This window comes from Cyprinodon variegatus, unplaced genomic scaffold (assembly GCF_000732505.1).
Source record: "Cyprinodon variegatus isolate N-32 unplaced genomic scaffold, C_variegatus-1.0 Scaffold49, whole genome shotgun sequence".
Lineage (NCBI taxonomy): Eukaryota > Metazoa > Chordata > Actinopteri > Cyprinodontiformes > Cyprinodontidae > Cyprinodon > Cyprinodon variegatus.
The window spans coordinates 1,885,727-1,905,018 of NW_015150502.1; the positions used below are offsets into that span (position 1 = coordinate 1,885,727).

The 19,292-nt window shown below is 37.7% G+C and overlaps 1 protein-coding gene across 1 annotated transcript in view; it reads left to right on the top strand.

The window, feature by feature from the left end:
• Window positions 1-19,292, top strand: part of adgra2 (adhesion G protein-coupled receptor A2) — a 59,005-nt gene that overhangs the window by 22,651 nt on the left and 17,062 nt on the right. The window contains exon 2 of the mRNA XM_015370906.1: window positions 1,094-1,165. Coding sequence (XP_015226392.1) covers window positions 1,094-1,165 — 72 coding nt within the window. The remainder of the gene's footprint in view (window positions 1-1,093; window positions 1,166-19,292) is intronic.

The following is a 19,292-nucleotide window of genomic DNA, read 5'->3' on the forward strand; positions in this document are numbered from 1 at the left end:
AACCTGGGGCATTAAAGAAACCACTGTCATCTGCTCCAGTTTTTTATGTTTTTTTTAACTATTCTGTGGTGAACTTCCTCCCTGAGTATTATCCTTTCATTCATAACTTCCTCGTCGATTTTATTACCAAAGTTTCCTCATAGGAGAAGACAGGGTAGCCTAATTGTGCCCCTGGTAGCACAGCTTTACTCATTGTTTTAAATGCTTTATCTTCGACATGGTTTAAGTCCTCTCCACACTATTCACAGGTAAACAAAAAACTGATGCTAATTAGCTATGGTTTGTCATGTGCATAGTCTTAAAAGTCTTATCTTTATATATCTACAACCATATATCAGAATCAGAATCAGAAATACTTTAATAATCCCAGAGGGAAATTACTTTTGTTACATATATAGGAGCTAAAGATATGTTTTTAGGGTAAGTGTAAGAGCAAATCTAGAAATAAGCAATCAGAGTTTTCCAAATGACTGAAAACTAATGGTTTTATGATTTTGTATACTATAGTTTATATACTATACTATATACTATTATATACAATAGCTTATATACTATAAACTAAGAAATCTATTTTTCCATAATTGTTGAGATTGCAGAATTTTGCAAGTCAATACAAAAATCTGAGTCTTTTCTTTTGTGGGCCTGTGTTCATTGTCGCATAAAGTACTCTTCCAATGTCTCACAGTGCTCTGACCTTTTACCCGAAAAGAGGCATATAAGCCAACTGATTTGCTGGTTGAAAAAAAGCTAATTGACAAAGCATATGTGATATTTGTTGGATATTTAAAGACATTCTTTAGATGTTTTCATAAAAAAAAAAAGTGATGCAGAATGATTGTGGAGATCAGAGTCTCCCTGCTGTCCTATGCTGTCTCAGGAACCATCTTTAGGTAATGTGTCTGGTCAGGATAATCTCTCATGTGACCATAGCAAGTTGACATTTATCTCGCTTGCTTGCTTGTTTGTTTCTTTCTTAATTTCACATGTAATTAGAGTCCTATTAGTTGTAAAACCCATGTTATGGATTGGTAATATTGCATTTCTAATGGGAGAAATTGGAATATCTGTAATATGTTTTTCTTCAAATTCACAGAATACTGAGCCATAACAAAATTGGACTTCTGAGAAATGGATCCTTCATTGGACTTCACTCCTTGGAAAAGCTGTGAGTATTATGTCTTTTATTCTTCCCTTAAAATACATTTTACGAGTATTTTTTTCAAAATAACCACTCAAGTTTTAATTGGTACTACTTCTGGATGGGCTGTCTTATTTATTACTTGTCATGCCTCCATGGGAACATGCGTTTTTTGCCTGTCTCTGGACAAGACCTTGCAGAGATGATTAGTGTCAGATAATATTTGAGCAGCCCTGTGTGAATTTACCGCAAAATGGGCTTTAGTCCAGCAGGGAGGATGATACACTCAGACTGGCTATGTTGAAAACCTCACATAATTACACTTCAACCCTTCATTTTTTGATAAACTTAACTCCAAAAGACAAGATAAGAGAGATCTGTGCAAGAGGACTGTGTTGGCAGTGCTGCTTGCAGCTTTCAGACAGTCTGGCCCTCCTTCGCAGCATCGTAATCTCTGATAATGGGTTGTGAGACAAGGGATGGACTGGATTACTTTAAGACAATTGGGATACAATGTTCAGGGCTTCTGGTGACAGTTAAAACCAATAGTGCAAACTTTCTTTTTCTCTAGAGTAGTTTAAAAATAAACAGTAGATGGGATCTAAATAAGATTTAAGTAATGAATAATTTGAAGGATAAGATGATCCTAAATGATCCATTGCTGATAGTTTCCTTGGCCATACAAGGACTTATCTGAGACAAAGATTAGATTTTAGTGCTGAAACAATTAATCAAAATTATCTTGATTAATCAGTTATTGAAATAATGGTCAACAAATGTGGTTAGTGTTAAGTGATGTTTATAGACTCTACAGTATGCCATTTTTTCCCTTGTTTTTTTTTTTTCTACATTTGAGAAGAAAAACATTATTTTCTGTAAAAACACCATAAATAGAACTCACAAGTGCCATAGTTATATCCCACTAGAAAGACAGACCCTGAGCATAATGGTACTACCACCGTGCTTGACATTCTTACATTTGAAAACGTCACCTTGTCTTTTCCAATTAGGGCTGCACAAAGAAAATGACCATAAAAAGACCATGCAACTTTATCCAAGCAGCAATATATATATATATATATATATATATATATATATATATATATATATATATATATATATCCCACAGTCCAAAAACATGACTGTTAGATTAATTGTTTTCTCTGAAACTCTTTTAAGGTGAGAGTATGTGCGTGAATGGTTGTTTGTCCTGTTTGTCTCTGTGTTGCCCTGCGATGGACTGGCGACCTGTCCAGGGTATATATACATATATATGTATATACATATATATATATATATATATATATATATATATATATATATATATATATATACATCATTCCAAGGATACAGCGATATCATATACCAGTTTTTGCAATGAAGCCATCCTTTGTGCGTTTGATAATGCACACATTCATTTTGCAGTGATGACAGCTGTTTTACATATTGCACTGTTCTACTTCCAAATGTCCTTCATTTTTGTCCGACTCTGAAATGTCTCTCAGGAAAACCTTTTGCCTGAGTTGCTAGAAGGTGTTGATTTTAGACTAGGGGCTTTTTTTTAAGGTGCCAGGAATTTTGGGCCTCCCCCATACTTTTCCAAGCGCAGCTGCTGTCACCACCTCTCTCGGGCATTTCTGTTCTATCAAAAGCCTTATATACCTCACTTTAAAGGCTTGCAACCGTTCTGCTTCATGTGGCCCAGTACTGGTAGTAGTACATAATTTACTACTATTATATTATACATTTATTAGCCAGCTAAGTATGTAATTCACAATTAAAGTAATCTCAAAATGTTAAACACAACAGATGTTTGAACAGGATGAGAACAAAGTATCTTTTCTCCTAAATATGGAAATAGTTCGTTCCTGCTTAGTCTGACATACCAAGAACCAGGGGCTGAGCCTTTTTGGTAGCAAAGATTAACCAAGAATTTAAAGTCGTAGGGAAGCGGCTGTTCCAACGGTTGCAGATCTGAAATCTCCCGAGGTGCACAACTTGACACGAGTGAATAAAGTGAATGTGATTGGTCGATTGTCAAGAAGGCAGGATTGTTGTGGCAGAAGGTTCATAAGCAAGTTTGATTGTGGCTGGTGTCTCAGAAGCATCTTGCTAACCAGTTAGCAACTTATTGCTAGTAGGTTCCCAATGGGAAATTACATTGTGACCAAATAGCACTAAATTAGTGACGTAGAAACGACACTGTCAAGGAACGCAATGGACAGCGGAAACATGCAAGAGGAGGAGAGTTTAGTGTCGGAGGTCGGAGTTTCCTCCGTTATACATTTTTTATTCAGAGGATGAAAGCGGGAATATAGTTGTTGTGGAAGAGGACGCCAGGGCGGCAGAAGCTCGGTTTGGTGTAGAAGGCTTACAGCCGTACATGTCTGAGCCCTTGCCTCACAACACTGCCAGTTCTGTTAGCTCTACGCCTGCCAAAGACACAGACGTCCATCCCCGTGAACACTGGGACGGACTTAATGGGAAAGTAAATTGATTCCCATTTTGTATTTCAACCATTGACTTTAAGGTACTTTTTTGAACACTCAAATTCAGACATGTTAACAGTTGTCATGGTAATTCCTCTCATTTTTACTTTCTAGCTGATCAAATGACTGTTGGCATTACAGTCATACTGTATTGTCATTCAGCTATACGCCGCATTCAGATAGACAACAGTCATTCCAGGTGGTTACAGGGAGGTGTTCAGTCAACATGGATGTTTAACCGGTTGGTCCAGGAGTGGGGATTTTAACTTTTATGGCCAAAAACAAGAAAGCTAAAGGCATTATCAGGTCATGGCTAACAGTCATGTGTTCCAAAACATTACATTCGGAAAACATTCTGCCTCAACCTGATTTTTTTATAAACCAAACTTAAAAATTTGTACCATACTCAAAATATCACCAATTAACATAAGGTGAAATATTTAGCTTTAAGGTCTTTTCAGAATTCTACATGAAAATGTCTCTATAGTAAGGTTTGAGAATGCACATATGTATTAGGGGCTGTACATATCATTAATCCTGTGAAGATATAAATACATTTATATCCAAATGCACTTTCTAAAATCTTGGTTCAAATGCTCAATAATGAGTTTATACAAACTTCTCTCCTGGTTTTATACACTTTGATGTATGATCCGCGTCTTGTCTATTTCCCTTTGAGTATTAATGGGTACAATAAACTTGCGCAGCTCCAGTATGAATCCTACATCCTACCAGAGACCCTTAATTTGTTTGGTGAGGTTTGTGGGTATGTTGAAGGAATATTAAGACCACATGCCAGTTGGAGCTGCCACCCATGATGCTAACGAGCTTCTCAAAAAGTGCTGAAAGAAAGAAAAATACAGCAATTTGCTGCAGTTGTTGGCTTGTTAGTGCCTACCTGCTGGAGTTCATACCAGACATGTCATTCAAGAACAAATTAAGCTTAATTTTATTTTCCTTTTTCCCTGTGCCTCTCATGAGAACACCAAGGTTGTCAATTCTTACCACCAGTGTTGCTTCACAGACTAACTGATCTTTGTGGATGAAAACTATTTATCATAATCCCATTGGGTTGATCAATGGTAGTAATATGGAAACAAAAATACCTGTAGCTCAAATAATTTATTTAAGAATGAGCCCAAATGACTTGTTTTTGTTAAAGTGGACTGAGATTCTTATGGGGTTAAAGAGTCAACAGGTTGAGTAACCCAAGCCTGCCTAATAACAGAGCTTTATACCGAATGTAGGGCTAAAAGTAGTGACGACCAATGTAACGAAGCTGATAAGATAATATAATATAGACTTTATTGATATCCCAGTGGAGAAATTCACGTATATACATTTATATAGGGTACTTATTATACATTATACATATTTAACAGGATTATTGCACAGGTCATTAAATAGTAAATACAAATTAGTTATTGCAAGTTATAGTGCCTCATTGTGGATAATAAATGTTCTTAATATTCTTAAATAATGTATAATCTATTAACCAGTCATGTTTTTTATTGTCATAATCAAGTTTTTAATTATAATATTGAAGAAATGTTTATTTAATGTTTCAAATAAATAGAGAAAAAGTGAGAGGGAGTTTTATTCCAAGATTACCGGTACCTCTAGACATGAAGTAAACAGCATTCAATATTAAGTGTTCTGTTTTTGTATGAATAAAAAAAAAAGAATAGAAAAAATAACTAATTTAAAGTAAAAACAAACAAACAAAAACAATAATGTTTTAGCTTCTTGGAACACGACCACAATGATAGAAATCAAAACAGGCCTACTGTTGTGTGGAAATAGAAGGGTTAGCTAACTCACGGGAATGACCTGATGACTTCAAGGCACTGGCTCCCACAGTAGTTTTATTCCACTTGACACAACAGCTGCTGTTCTGGCCATATGGTCACTCTAACAAAGGCTCCCGTCATTGAAAGTCTGGGCGATTCCTCACCCTAAGTTCAAAAACAGGTGTTAAATAACTAAAGCATTACAGAAAATGTTTAACATTATTATGTGAAGATGCAGATAAAAACATTTATTGCCAACAAATCAGTTTGTTTGCTATTTGGTTCTGTTTTTCTCATTGTTGAGTCTGCAAAACCCATCAGCAGCCAACGATTTCTGGGGAGGAGTTGTCATAAGGGCTGTTCACCCAATCAGAAGAGTACTTAGGGTTAGGCAATTAAAATAAAAAAAAAATGTATATATCTTTTTCTACATTCAGACTAAAGTTAGATGAAAAATTTAACCAAACCATGTAAAACACGTAACAATTCCAATGCATAAATAAAATATTAAATATATATTAATCCATGCAAATTAGCTGTAAACCATTACAACGCTGATCTACTGTATAAAATGCCTATAGATGGATATTCTACTCATATGTAAGGTTGTAATGGAGACACTTCAGTGCCACCTAGCCTAATTTAGCTAACTTGGATTCATATCTAAATTTCTGTTTAATTTTGACCACTTTTTTGACATTTTTATTTTATAAGCTTGAATTCATAAATATTTTTTATAGACATATAAGTATAACTAAATTCAGGCATTAAGGAGAAAGTTCAGACCACATCTGTGGGAGTAAGAAGTTAATCTCAGTGCAATGATCACATTTCAAAGTGACCTGCAGGGTGAAAGGTCAGATATGTCTGTTTGGGTTCTCTGAAAAATGGAGCCTTTCTAACATGGGCAAACCCAGTTGTTAATGGTTCACAGTGGGAGAGGTAAACGTTTTGCCATAAAGACAGGAGATAACATAAATCATGCGGACCACATTTTACTCCTCTGCCACAACCTTGGCCTCAGTCTCTGAGACAGAGCAGTGGAGGTCTTTTCACTCACTCTGACGTCTCCAACCTTTAATTGAGTACTCAACACAGCTTATAATTACATCTGAGCTCATAGGAAAATCACTGTCTGCTATAAAAAAAATGGACTATTGAAATTTACAGTTGTATTCTTGGAAGGATTTGATGGGATCAACTGAGATGTGAGTTTACGGCAAAGATTTCAATGTTAGTTTTCTTCATACTGCAAGATTACGGTTGAGTTTTGTCTCCTCGCCTCAGTGTGACTCCTCAGGTCCTCTCATTGTTTCCAGTTTGGCGTCTACATATGCTTGTCGTTTGCAGTAGTTGTGAACACTTACTCATATTATGTGGTCAGTGCTGTAATCAAAGACCAGCCCACTGGGGCTGAGTAAACACACATCAGGGAATTACACTGCATCTCTGCCCTAAAGTGACAAGGATAAACAAAGTCTGTTCCCCTAACTACACACAAACTCAGACACCCGCCCTCTTGGCCTATTTCTGTTGCAACTCCTCCAGCATTGATGTCTTTTTTCTTTCCTATTATGGAAAGCTGAGCATAAAAGCTGATCACTTTAAAAGCGTCTGGTAATTCTCCTGGTAGACACACGCTCTTACCAGACATCTATTTAGTGCTGAAAGTGGCCTGATCTGCTGCTGTTAAGAGAATCCTGCTCGTGGGCAGGCCACCCTCCTTCAGGCTGGGGCCAGACAGCACAAAAATCCTCACAGTTAGCTCTTTCATTGGGACAAAACGCCTCAAAGCCACTGATGCCTTCAAAACCTGCCAAACCACCCAAGTACGGAGGAGCAATTTAGACTTGTTTGTTTTTGCCCTTTTACTGGACTTCTGTGTTTTTGTAACTGTTTTAAACTGGCTCTCCATCCAAGGGCTGCATTTGACTCTTGGAATACCCAGTGTGGTTCCAGCTCCAGAACACTGGACACACCCATCTATCATATCTGGTTCTGCAACAGTCCCTGTGCTCGATAAACATTTTAGCAGGATATTTCTTGTTTCTTATAGTTAGGTTCTATTAAAAGGTGTTTAGCAGCTAATGCTTTACATTAGTTTGACGCAGAGACCAACAGTTTCTCTGGGAAAACCCAAACACTATCTTTGGTAGCCTAATCAGCTTTTTATTTTCATCAAATTATGTAGATATACAGGTTTGTGCATTTTTGGTAGTATCAAGGGCTGGTATTACTCTTGCAGCAGTGTGTCGCACTGAGCTTGTTGCAGGTTTGATGCAAATATTTTTGTTTTATGTCCAATTTTGAAGCGTGGTCTGCGCCATCTTATTTCACGCCACAATGCAAGAGGGACAATCGAACTAGCTGTGGGTCTAGATACAGCTGAGGAAGTGGAAAAATGCAAGGGAGAAGTTTGTGTGACAACGGCGGGACATAAGGACGAAAAAGAGCGGGGATCCAGTTGGAAAAAGTATCCCAGCGTTCTTCTTCACCTCGCTCTTGTAACTGGTCCAACTTCACGAGTCGTTTTCCACAATGACAGTCATACAAACAAAACAAGAAATACGCATAGTGTTGAGCAGATGTAGATTTGACCAATCAGAGGCCTCCTGTTTGCGGTCACCTTGTCAGTGTTTGGTTGAGGTTTTGACGACCCAAATGCAGAGGCAACAAGGCAGAGGTGAGTTCTTAAAAATGTAATTGAATATACACAATCAACTGAGGCAGGAATCCAAAAGTTCTGCACAAAAATGTAAAACAAACCAGAACAAAGGATACATCAGAGATAACAAGCAGGGAGAGCCAGGAAAAGATGGGAAAGAGGAACCAGCACTGAGGAACTGCACAGGGAGAGTATTTATGGCTGACTGAACAAAGACAGGACTAACGAGCTGATGGGGAGCAGGTGTGAACAGATGCTTCTAGAAAGGAGCTAGGAATAAGGTGACCAACACAAGAGGGCAACAAAGAAAAACCTAAGAACTCAAATACATCCAAAAAACACACAAAAAAAATAGGAATTAAACCAATAAAACAAGAAAACAAAGGAAAACGTGAATCAACATGAAACTAGAAACTCAAAGAAAACAGAACCAAGACCACGACACACCTACAATTTTGGAAAGGTGCACCGGTGCGGTCTGTGGAAGAGGCGGGGACATATCTGCATTAACTGCGACACACATGCAGACGAACTGGTTTCTGAGTATAAACCAGCCTTTACTCTAACTGTTTTAACAAATGTCTAGTGTTGCTTTTTTTTAAACCTTTCCTTTCCATTAAAAAACAATTTTTTTAAAAAAGGTTTTGTATATTAGCATTTGTTATTATTATTTGAAATCTTTTTAATTATCCCTTTAATATGCAGCATCAGCCCTTTGATAATGTTCTTATCTACCTATTTGAGCTTCTCCACCTCTATGCGTACCTTCGTGACAGGAGCTCTCACTGGCAGCTGCACTAACGAGCCAATAACTTTATGAGTTGTGGACAGATCCCAGCAGCCTGTCCTGGGCTGATTTGAGGTAAGGTAATGAGAATAATGAGCAAAGAGGGCCCAGGCAGTTTGGCTCCTTTCCAACAGGGCCCCACTGCTCCATGGGACATAGGACAGACAGGCAGGGCACAAGGGGCCCTCATTATCAGCTCTGATCACCCAACATGGAGTGAGGGAGCAGAAAGGGGGCTGAGCAAAGGCCAGCACTGATGATGGATGAGGAATCAGCAGGGTGTTTGAAGTGGACAGTTCTGAGAGGCAGCAGTGGAGTTGGGAGTGTCTGAATGTCCGAGGTGTTGGCAGCATAATGTTACCAAAAAAAGTCGGAAGTGACCTCAAAAGTAATAATGTGACTGTATGCAAAGTATTGTTCTGATTCTTCTTAAGCTTTCCTTCACAGTGTGAAATTTGGGTTAGTTTTGATTTATGCTTGAAAAGCAGTAGGAGTTATGGGAGGGTTTGAAGGAAAACTATAACCAGTGACCCACACAAGGCATTAGAATAAAATGGCGTGCTTGAAAAAAAAAGTCTCCATGATAAAGTGTTAAATAATGTAACAATAAAATTAGAAATGTCTGAACTGAGGATAACCTTGAACAAGATTCTCTTGGAATGATTGCCTTGAATGTAATTACCCCAGTTAATCTGTATTATTTGCACTAACTGTTTTAAACTAAATTACATGAATCAGAAAATCAATCAATATTCCTCCTGCTCTAAAGTTGTTCAACTTTGAAGACATGGGGGGTTGCAGAAAATCAAGTGGTCTCAAATCTTTGAATTCTTTGGAAAAGAAACTTCCTGCCAGAGCTGGGAGCCACCATTTCTACAACACTTACCAGAAGTTGGTTAATTTAGATAAATTTTAAAAAAGTTTATTTTGAAACTTGAGGCTATTCAAAGTTTTATTTTATACTCTAATTTCAAGATTTTTGACCAAATTGAAGCCTTATTACTTTTTGTAGAGATGTTTAAAAACTGTTTAATTGATTTTCTATATTTCTACCAAAAAAGATCTGTCAAACGCCAGAAAAAGTAAAACTGCCTCTGAAGTCTTGAAGAAATAAAGACTCCCTCCCTTGATGGCTAACCCTAACTTGTCTGGCCAGCCAAGTTAGGGTTAGCCATAAGGCAGGGGACAAGGGAGGGGACAAAAAGAAGCCATTAAATTAAGTTTAAGTATTAAGTCATCAGGTAAGAACCAATCAGATAACTACAGATGTGATGCAAAAACTGAAAGTGACGTGCTTTTTAAAAATTATTTTCTACTCCATGAAACATGTCAAGTCAAAGAAAAAACTTCTCCAATGAATGATTTATGCTGATTTTGGCAAAAAAAAAAATCTGAGGATATAAGGTTTGCTGTTTATTGCATTCATAATTTTCATTGAAACATTGCTTGTTTTTGGTTGTCAGCTTGGTTGTCAGGTTAGCAGAAAAATCTTGCTTCATTATAGATTGTAAAGTCCCGCTTCCAGCGTTGCGATTGGCCAGATCTGGTCTGAGTCAACAGTGGTTTACCAGACTTAACGTCCAACCTTATTATTCCCAGGGTTTTACTGTGTCAGAAAAGGTGACATTGCTGCAGTCATAATAACATCATTTTTTATTTTTATTTACATTTAGTTTAATGAAATGGTATTAAATGCTGTTTAAGTGTCTACAGATAATTGTTAACGGAATTAATCAGACATACACTATGAGTTGCGTTTTTTATTCTGAGCATTTTGCATGCTGAGATGAGTGAATGCAAATGTGAAAAAAATATTATATATTTGTAGACTGGGCTGGCGACGGTACTGGGAGGACACACCCTGGACAGGTCGCTCTCACCTGTAGACAGCTGGAGATAGCTAGAGATAGGTACCAGCACCACTCGCCACCCCGCTTGGGATAAAGCGTGACGGAAAATGGAAAAAAAAAATCTGTCTATCAGTGTGTCGATCTATAATTTTTTACAAAGCCTCTTAAATTGTCCCTAATAACAGCAATAATAATAAATAAAAAAAAAATTGGAAGCTCTTTGCTGTAAAAGCCTATTGTGATGGTTTGAGAGTTTTCAGGTTGGTAGATTTGTTTTCCTTTTCGGTGGTAACTGGTTTGGATCGTTACCTACCTGTAGGTTAGGTGTGGTTTGGTGTAACGTTGGCTTCAGTACAGAACTTAAGAGTTCTTCTACTCTCTATCTCCTTAAGGGAGATTGACTTGCAAAATGGGTTAACGTTTTTGGTTATAGTTTTTTGATTATTTGGTCCCACTTTCCTTTCAGAATTGAGAAAGAATGGTCTTATTCTGTTATTAACTGCATATATTTTTTTTATTATTATTTCTGTGTAGTTTTCTTTTTTGTTGCCAACTACGAGTCAGGTTGATAACACCTGTAAGTGTAGACTAAAGGTATTAACCTACATCAACTGATATCTTTTACTTGAACTCATCTCTTTGTAAACATCTCTGGCTCTCTGACCTCCAGGTTATTACCATAAAGTAATGTGTGCCAGACTCAGTTCCTCTATTCAAAATGGTTTTTGCAACCTACTTCACTACCTCATTTAATTTGTATTTCTATGAAAGAGTTTTTCTTTTCATCAATTTGGTTATAAACCCATCGGCATTTGTTTTGTTGGTTATATCACTTCACTTAAAGGTAGCTTTCCAATTAAGATGGAGATGTAATAGTGAGATTTATTTCCACACTTGTGTTAATTTACACATGTGCTAGCCTGATAAGTTTGGTGGTTGGATTGTAAACAAATTATTTTGGCTAACAGACTGACATCGCTCAGCAACAGATGGAGGAGGGGCAGAACTCTGCCCAAACAGCTGAATAAATCTGATGACTCTGGCACTTTTTCTTATTCAATTATCCATCAATCCAACCTTTTTTCTGTCAGGGTCATGGAGGGTTGGTGGCTATCTCCGGCAGTCTATAGGCGAAAGGTAAACTCTAGACAGGTTGTCCAGTCCAGCACTGGGCACCACTGGGCAACGCAGAGACATACAGCCACCTGCACACATGCAGTGATCACCTTTTAACAAATTTAAAGTCACAAATTAACCAGACAGTCATGTTTTTAGACTGTGGGAGGAAACTGGAATACCTGGAGAGAACCAACACAAAGACCTAAAGCTGGAAATTTAACCTTTTTTGCTGCAAGGCAACAATGCCAGAAGGTGCACCACCGATTAGCCCCACTTTCTGTAAAGTTTTAAAAGAAGGACTTTAAACTGTTGAAATAGTTGGGTGGAAAATATTTTTGGGGGTTTTGAGGAACTATAATTGTTTATAAACCTTGAATTGTTTACTCCCTCATACTCATAGCTTCTCTGTTATGTTGTCTACTGGAATAAGAGAGGCTGCATTTGGTCTCTGTGACAGATTCTCTCTCGAACAACCTAGAAATTGCCTCTGCCATTCTGGGCAGCTGGTTTTCGGATGGGCTCCAACCTAAACAACTTTACCATCTGACACAGGGGAAATGGAGTCGAGCTGGCTAAAGTTGATATGCTGGTGGTTAAACAGAGAGCGAGATGAAGAGGAAGATGGAGGATTAGAAATACAAACTGGTATTGCAGTTCGTCCTAAAAAAACAGAGATTAACATTATTTCAATGCAGTTTAGAAAAGTATATTTATTATAGAGCAGAAGTGGGCAGCATCATAGTCGGTACTCTTAGCAGAGAATTTTAGAATAGATGAGAAGCTGCTCAGTCTTAAAATGGTTGGGTTATAGAAGGGTCATATTACAGCTGCCCACCACTCTTCAAGAAAACAAATGGCAGCTTTTGGGCCACAGCCAGGAATCATGTTCCACTAAACAACAAAATGCACATTTGTGTATGTCTCTTTTCATTTAAACACTGCTGAGTCGCTGCTTGTTAGACAAAAGTTAGGAAATAAGACTGTATGACACTAAGGGGTGGAGTGGGTGATGAAGGGTTAAGCGTGCTTGAGTGTGGAAACAGAAAAGGGGGTGCTGCTGCAGTTGATAGACTCCAGATGTGTCTTTCAGATAAACTGTAGGAAAGGGGTGTGTTTGTATTGCAAGCCTAGCTCAGTCATGGCTCTGGGGGTTTATTCAAACAGCAAGCAAGCCTTCTCATAACCCCGTTTTCAAATCATGAGCTTTGTATTGCCCTTGTTTTTTCTTTTACATGCTCTTTTTGAAAACATAATTGCATTCTCCTATAAAGGAACATAAGCTTTCTCTGAGTTTACTTCCCTCACTTCCATTTGTGATCCTTGGCTTGATTTCTACATCTCTATTGTCTCGGCTCTCTGCTTCTTAATTCCCTTCATTTGAGGCTCTCTGTGGGCTGTAGTCCACCTACTGGTGAAAAAGTTTCTTTTCAATGAATGAGTCAATCGCTTTTTTAGCCAATTTCAATTTGAAAAATTGGGAACTAAAAATGCTGCATCATTGTTTTTATTGGAAAAATATAAATCTACTGGAAATCTGATGCAGAACAAAAAGCTACCTTCCCAACACTTGATAGTGTGGAGCAATCTTCTTATTGAGATTTATAAAAAGTTAAATTGTATTTTTCTCCAGTTTACTTTGGGGGGAAAAAAAATCGGCATTATGTCAGGATAAAGATGTTGAAAGTCAGGCTCAGCTAGCCAGTTTAATAAATCAATAACTGAATTTTTATTTAACATGTAGTTTTCACGTGTTTACATTAACACGTTTGGTCACATTACAATTTTCCAAATCAGACATAAAAAAGTTGGGCCATAGGTTTTCTATTTGCCCCCCTTTGCTTTGTTATTCTTAAATAAAAGCATGTACAAACGTTTGCTTTCAAATAATTAATAACAGAGTCCACTTCTTTTTATCTCAGTATAAATACAGCTGTTGACAGAAGTCTACTGAGATTTAGTGAATAAATCGCATTACAAAAAACAAGGGTAACAGAAGACATATCCGAAATAAAGTTCTAGACTTCAAAGTAGGTTTAGATGTGAAAACAATGACATAGAGAGGATTGCAGCTCTGAATGAGCTATATAGAGCTGCACCTTAAGTAGAAAACTGTTAATTCTACTCATAAATCTAGTCTTTAAGGAAGATCAACAAGAAAAATATGTTTTGTGTACAAAGAGCCCCGAAGAAGTCATTTTCTGAGTTTACCACAAACCGTGAAGGCAACACAGCAAACACACCATCACCACTGCTGTTTAAGCTGGTGGCAACAGTACGCTGAAGGGATGTCAGTGCGTGAAATAGGGAAACTGGTTAGAGCTAATTAGAGGATGAAAGGAGCAAGGTAAGACGCAATTCTGAAAGAAAACATGTTAGAGGCACCAAAGGCTGGAGACCGGGGGTTGGAGGTTCACCTTCCAGCAGGACGATCCCAACCATACACACAGGACTACACTCCAATGTGAGTTAAAACTGTCCAGTCAAAGTCCAAATGTAAAGCCGGTTTGTTTCCAGATTTAAAAATAGCTTTTCCTCCACATTCTCCATCTGATCTAACTGAATCTGAACTATTCTAAGAAGAAAAATTACTTAATATTAAATCTGGAAAATAGATATACCAAAAGGCTTTTCAGCTTTGGAATGCATGCAAATGCTCGACATACTTTCCAGATATCTAAAGACTTTAAAGTGTGAATGCTTCACAATACTTTGTGATGAATTTTCAAAAAAATTACAAAATAAACCACACTTTAAAACTCTACTGCTAGAAAATGTGAAAAAAAAAGTTTAAACTTTTGCATGGCACTGTGTAAACTCCACATAATACATAACTGGAGCGTCTTTTTTTGGATACTTTGATTGGTGGTAGGTCTCCTGAAAGCCACAGAGTTTGGCTTCTTCTCAAGCCTTAGCTACAGTCAGTAATAGTTATAGTGTTTCTCTTGGCAGCAGATATCTCCGTCTCTCTGTGCTATAGCCTATAGAAACATATAATCAACTAAGGAAATGTAAAATTTCATATAAAAATATGCTGCTCCCTGCACATAATGTACAGCTAATTACCCTGCAGAGTTTATGTCTACGTCTATCATGCATGCAATCAGCAGATGATGATCATAAAAATGTTGCATGCCTGTAGAGAAATATTTTGAGCACCTGCCCATTGACAAAACTCCAATTTTTTTTTTAAATGACTGCATCCTTTGATTCTTACTGTTTCCTGGCTCAAATGCAGCAAATGCTTTCAAACCTAAAGCTGATCAGGTGTATCCAATCTGAGAGGAACAAGGAAAAAAGAAAGAAAATAGTCTGGGGAAGGGGCAGCGTAGCAGGAAATTAGTATAAAAAAAAACAAGAGCTCTGCAAATCCTGGTTTCCTGTTTGGGGTGGGAGGGGAGGTGTTTAGGGCCTGCATTACAGAGACCCCATTGTGAGCAAGTGTGTTGTTTGGTAGGGAGGTGGGGTCCACAGGGTCATACGCAGGAACAATTTTTGAACAGTTCTGGATCCCCTAACCCATCTACCCCTCCCTGCAGGGGCGAGCTAGCTAGTAAAATAGCAGAAAAAGGAAACTGTAAAAATAAACGAGTGAGGGCCTCTCACCAGAGAGGAAATGACACGCAGCACAGGAATGGTCTCCAGTGATCTCCGTCAGCAACCAAGGTGCAAGTTAATACCATATACACTTTAGGAACAGACTTGTCTGAATCAAGGAAGGTAAATCTAAAGTGCAAATGGGATTTCCTAAATGTTTTTTTTTTCTTTCTTTAAGAATAAGCTACAGGAAACTGGGTTTCAGTCTTTATTTTGTTTCATTTATTTAACCTTTATTCAACCAGGTGAGACAACTAAAAACAAATCCTCATTAACCATGGCAATCCAGTCATTTTCCCAGCTCCCTCTATTCCCAAAGGCTCAAACAATGTCACCTCTCCAGGCCCTGCTGCTGAGCGTCTGATAATAGAGCACTCCACGTCTTCATTAATAGCCTCCTGCTGCCGCACAAGTACACCGCTCCTCTCCAGTTCTGCTTTGGGGGCCCAGGTGCTCATCTTCTGCACTCCCACACAGTGATGACTCTCCAGAACGCCCAGAGGAAAAGTCCCATTGATCAGGAGGAGTATGTGATGAAAAAAGGACCTTCCTAATTGCAGCTCCTGGTGTCAGACAATGACCTTTTTCTGGCAGGGACAGACTTTGGCTCTGTCATAATCAAATCATAGCGTAGCAAACCATTTAAAAATAAGCAATACAACACATTCTCTGATTTTTGCTCAAGGAAAATGTTCACGCTCAACAGTCGTGAAGCTTTGCTTTTTTTCTGTTTCTGCATTTTTCCTCTTGCTCTGTGACAACTGTTGTCATCAGTGTCAAGGCTGCTGAGCTGTGAGGCTGTTTTCAGGGAGCGCAAAGAGAGCTCTGGAGGGCACAGACACAAGTCATCACTCAGGTGTTAGGTGAAACATGGAGCTTAAGTTATTGTAGGTTTAAAATAAAGCAGGAAAAAAATCAGAAACGTGAAGCAAATGGGATTTAGCCCGGACTGAGATGGTGTTAAGGGCTGGCATCATGATGGCTTGGGGGGAGCTCCTCCACATTCCCCAGCCTGGTGATAAGAGAGAGTCCTCCTGAATCAAAGCTGGTTAACTACAGTTATCCAGTAAATCCATCTGCACACAGCATTTCATCCAGACAGGAAATGCAGATCTTTGTTATGTTTATATGACTGCCTCCCTATGCTAAAGAGAGATGTGACTAGAATATATTCAGCTGCTTTCTAACCTTTACTTTACTTTGCTCTGTTATAGCGATTTCTGTAGATTTCTCTTAAAGACCAACATTTAATAGAATTCAAACCATGATTTTCTTCCAGCTCTGTCAGTCATTGATGATCTTTATTGAGAGCAGAGGAAACCTTATGGCTTACAACCAATTTGAAACAAAGGCAAAGTGGTTACAGTGTTTTTTTTTATTATTATAAAGTATTTCTAGCACTGCAAAAATCCCAGTCCCTGTACATTACAGCTGGGCAGTATGGCTTTTAAATTTTATCGCCATACTTTGTTGTGCCATCAAGATGATAATACAATTAATAGTTACACTCTTTATTGATTGTTTGGAGTCGTTCTTAGACAACTGTACGTGTGAATGCTTACCACAGCGATCAAACCCCCTCAATTGCAAACACAACTCTTGAAAAAATGTGTATATTTAAACTAGGGTTCTTCAGGATACATGTTTCCTAAAAAAGTGTAATTTATATTACTAAATATCCCGAGGTAATCAAATTTATTTATGGAACTAAAAATTTCATAAGAGCTGTACAAAACAAAATTAGAGTTTTGTCTAAGTAATAATATTTGTTGATTTTGCAAATACCCCAAAGGAAAAAATGAAAGAAGAAAAATATTATAAATACATTTCACAATTCACCCATTTTTAAAGCTTTTTATTTCTTTGCTAATTCTAATGTTTTGTTTAGACGAAAAAATCAAAATTTTTATAATGGCTAGAAATTTATCATGATAAACGATATGATAACTGCCCGCTCCAACTGTACATTTAGGATAATATAGCTACTTTAACTCCCAGACATTCCTAAAGATGTAAACATTTTTAATGTGAAAAGACTGAAAATGATCAGGAGAACTATTGCTCTACTCTGTTAGGTCTTCTTGTTCTTGGGGAGTGGCAGCTTAGTGGTTAGGGCATAGGGCTTGGAATCATGAGGTTGTGAGTTTGAAACCCACTCCCACAGACTGTCACTCTGGGTCTCTGAGCAAGCCTTAACCCCCGATTGCTCCCTGGTTTCCCCATGATGGCAACGCAGTGCTCCCCAAGGGGATGGGTAAAAGGCAGAGGTATCTGTCCAATTTACTTGGACCAATGTGAGATCAATAAAGCATCTCCCTCCCCCAGCAGCCTCTATAAACTGCAAACATTTCTTTACATGAAGAAAGTACTGTTAAATTACGTACTTTTTGCATAAAGTCTTCTTAAGCACCTCACTGATACTAAAGTTAAAGTACATACTGTAACTAAGTTGTCAACAGTGCTTAGTATGGTGCATTCACTGATTGAAAGATAACTTTTTCTGACTTTTTTACTGTATCTGTGATGACCTAACGGTGTGTTTTTTGTAATGCTGTTCTGTTGGAGGTTAAGAAATATTCACAGCAATGTCCCCTTTAAAATGGTTTGTAATAAAAAAGGTTTGTGAGAAAAAAGACAACAGTCAGCTTAAAGCAACCCACCACACTCATGTTTGCATCATGATGGGATGATTGCCTCTTTGGCCTCCGACATTCTGATATTTCATTGTGGTTTAGTTGGTGTAGCTTGATCTAGAGCTGACCTCACTTTATGTTTTATAAACTGTTTAAGCCTTTTTAGATGGAAAATGGGAAAAGAAAAACTGTGACCTTGTGAACACAACATTTGGATTATTTTTGGAAAACAGAAATATATATCCTTTTGACAAACAAAGAGAGGTAATGATATATTATAAAAAGACATCTGCAAAGCTAACATCACATTTACTATAGAAGGGTATAGGGGGGCTCAGTTTAACAAAATAGGCCACTTATGCAGGCCGACAGTTTATTTCAAAGATGAAAGTTCAAGTTTAGCCGCTGTTTAAGAAACACCAATCAATTTTCAATATGTAAGATTTAGGATTCCTGATGTGGGCTTCACAGTGACACATCTGTTTGCATAGTTACCATGCAGTAGGACAGTGTTTCCCAACCTTTTTTGACTTTTGTACCCCTTCGGGCATTTCTTCTTACCACGAGTCTCCCTCTCAGTATTAATGATTACCCAAAAGTGGAACGCACAATAACCGTTTATAAAATAAAGACTATATTACTTAATATTTTGATTTGAGAATTTAATTCTTAGGAATTTTATGCTTTTCATCTCAAATAAAAAAAGCAACATAAATATGTTGCTTGAAAGTTAGTAAGGAATGAAAGTAAATACAAAATAAAATCATGTTATAAATCTGTATTTATGAAACTGGGGATCCTCTGAATAACTCCTTTATAATCACATGGAAACTGGATGAATTGGGAACAAAATACAAAACAAAACTTAATTAGTTTAACTTTGTTTCATCAAGACAGCTGCTTTGATGAGCTCCTATAGCTCAGTGTAAAAAACAGCTGAAACCAGGCTGTTCTCTATACCCAGTCTGTTCCTCTGCCTGGTTTTGATGTGTGTCAAAGCTGAAGGTGAATTCAAACATATAATAATAACTTACTTTTTGGGTGATAACAGTTTGTTTAATTTTTCAATTGGGTCCTCACAAAACATAAAAAAATCCCCACTAGTGGTACGAGTACCCCCGGTTGGGAATCACTGCAGTAGGACATTAAAATCCCTGCCAGAGTGTGCATGTTCTCTCTGTGTCTATGTGTATGTTCTTTCCAAAACTGTTAAAAATACATGAATGC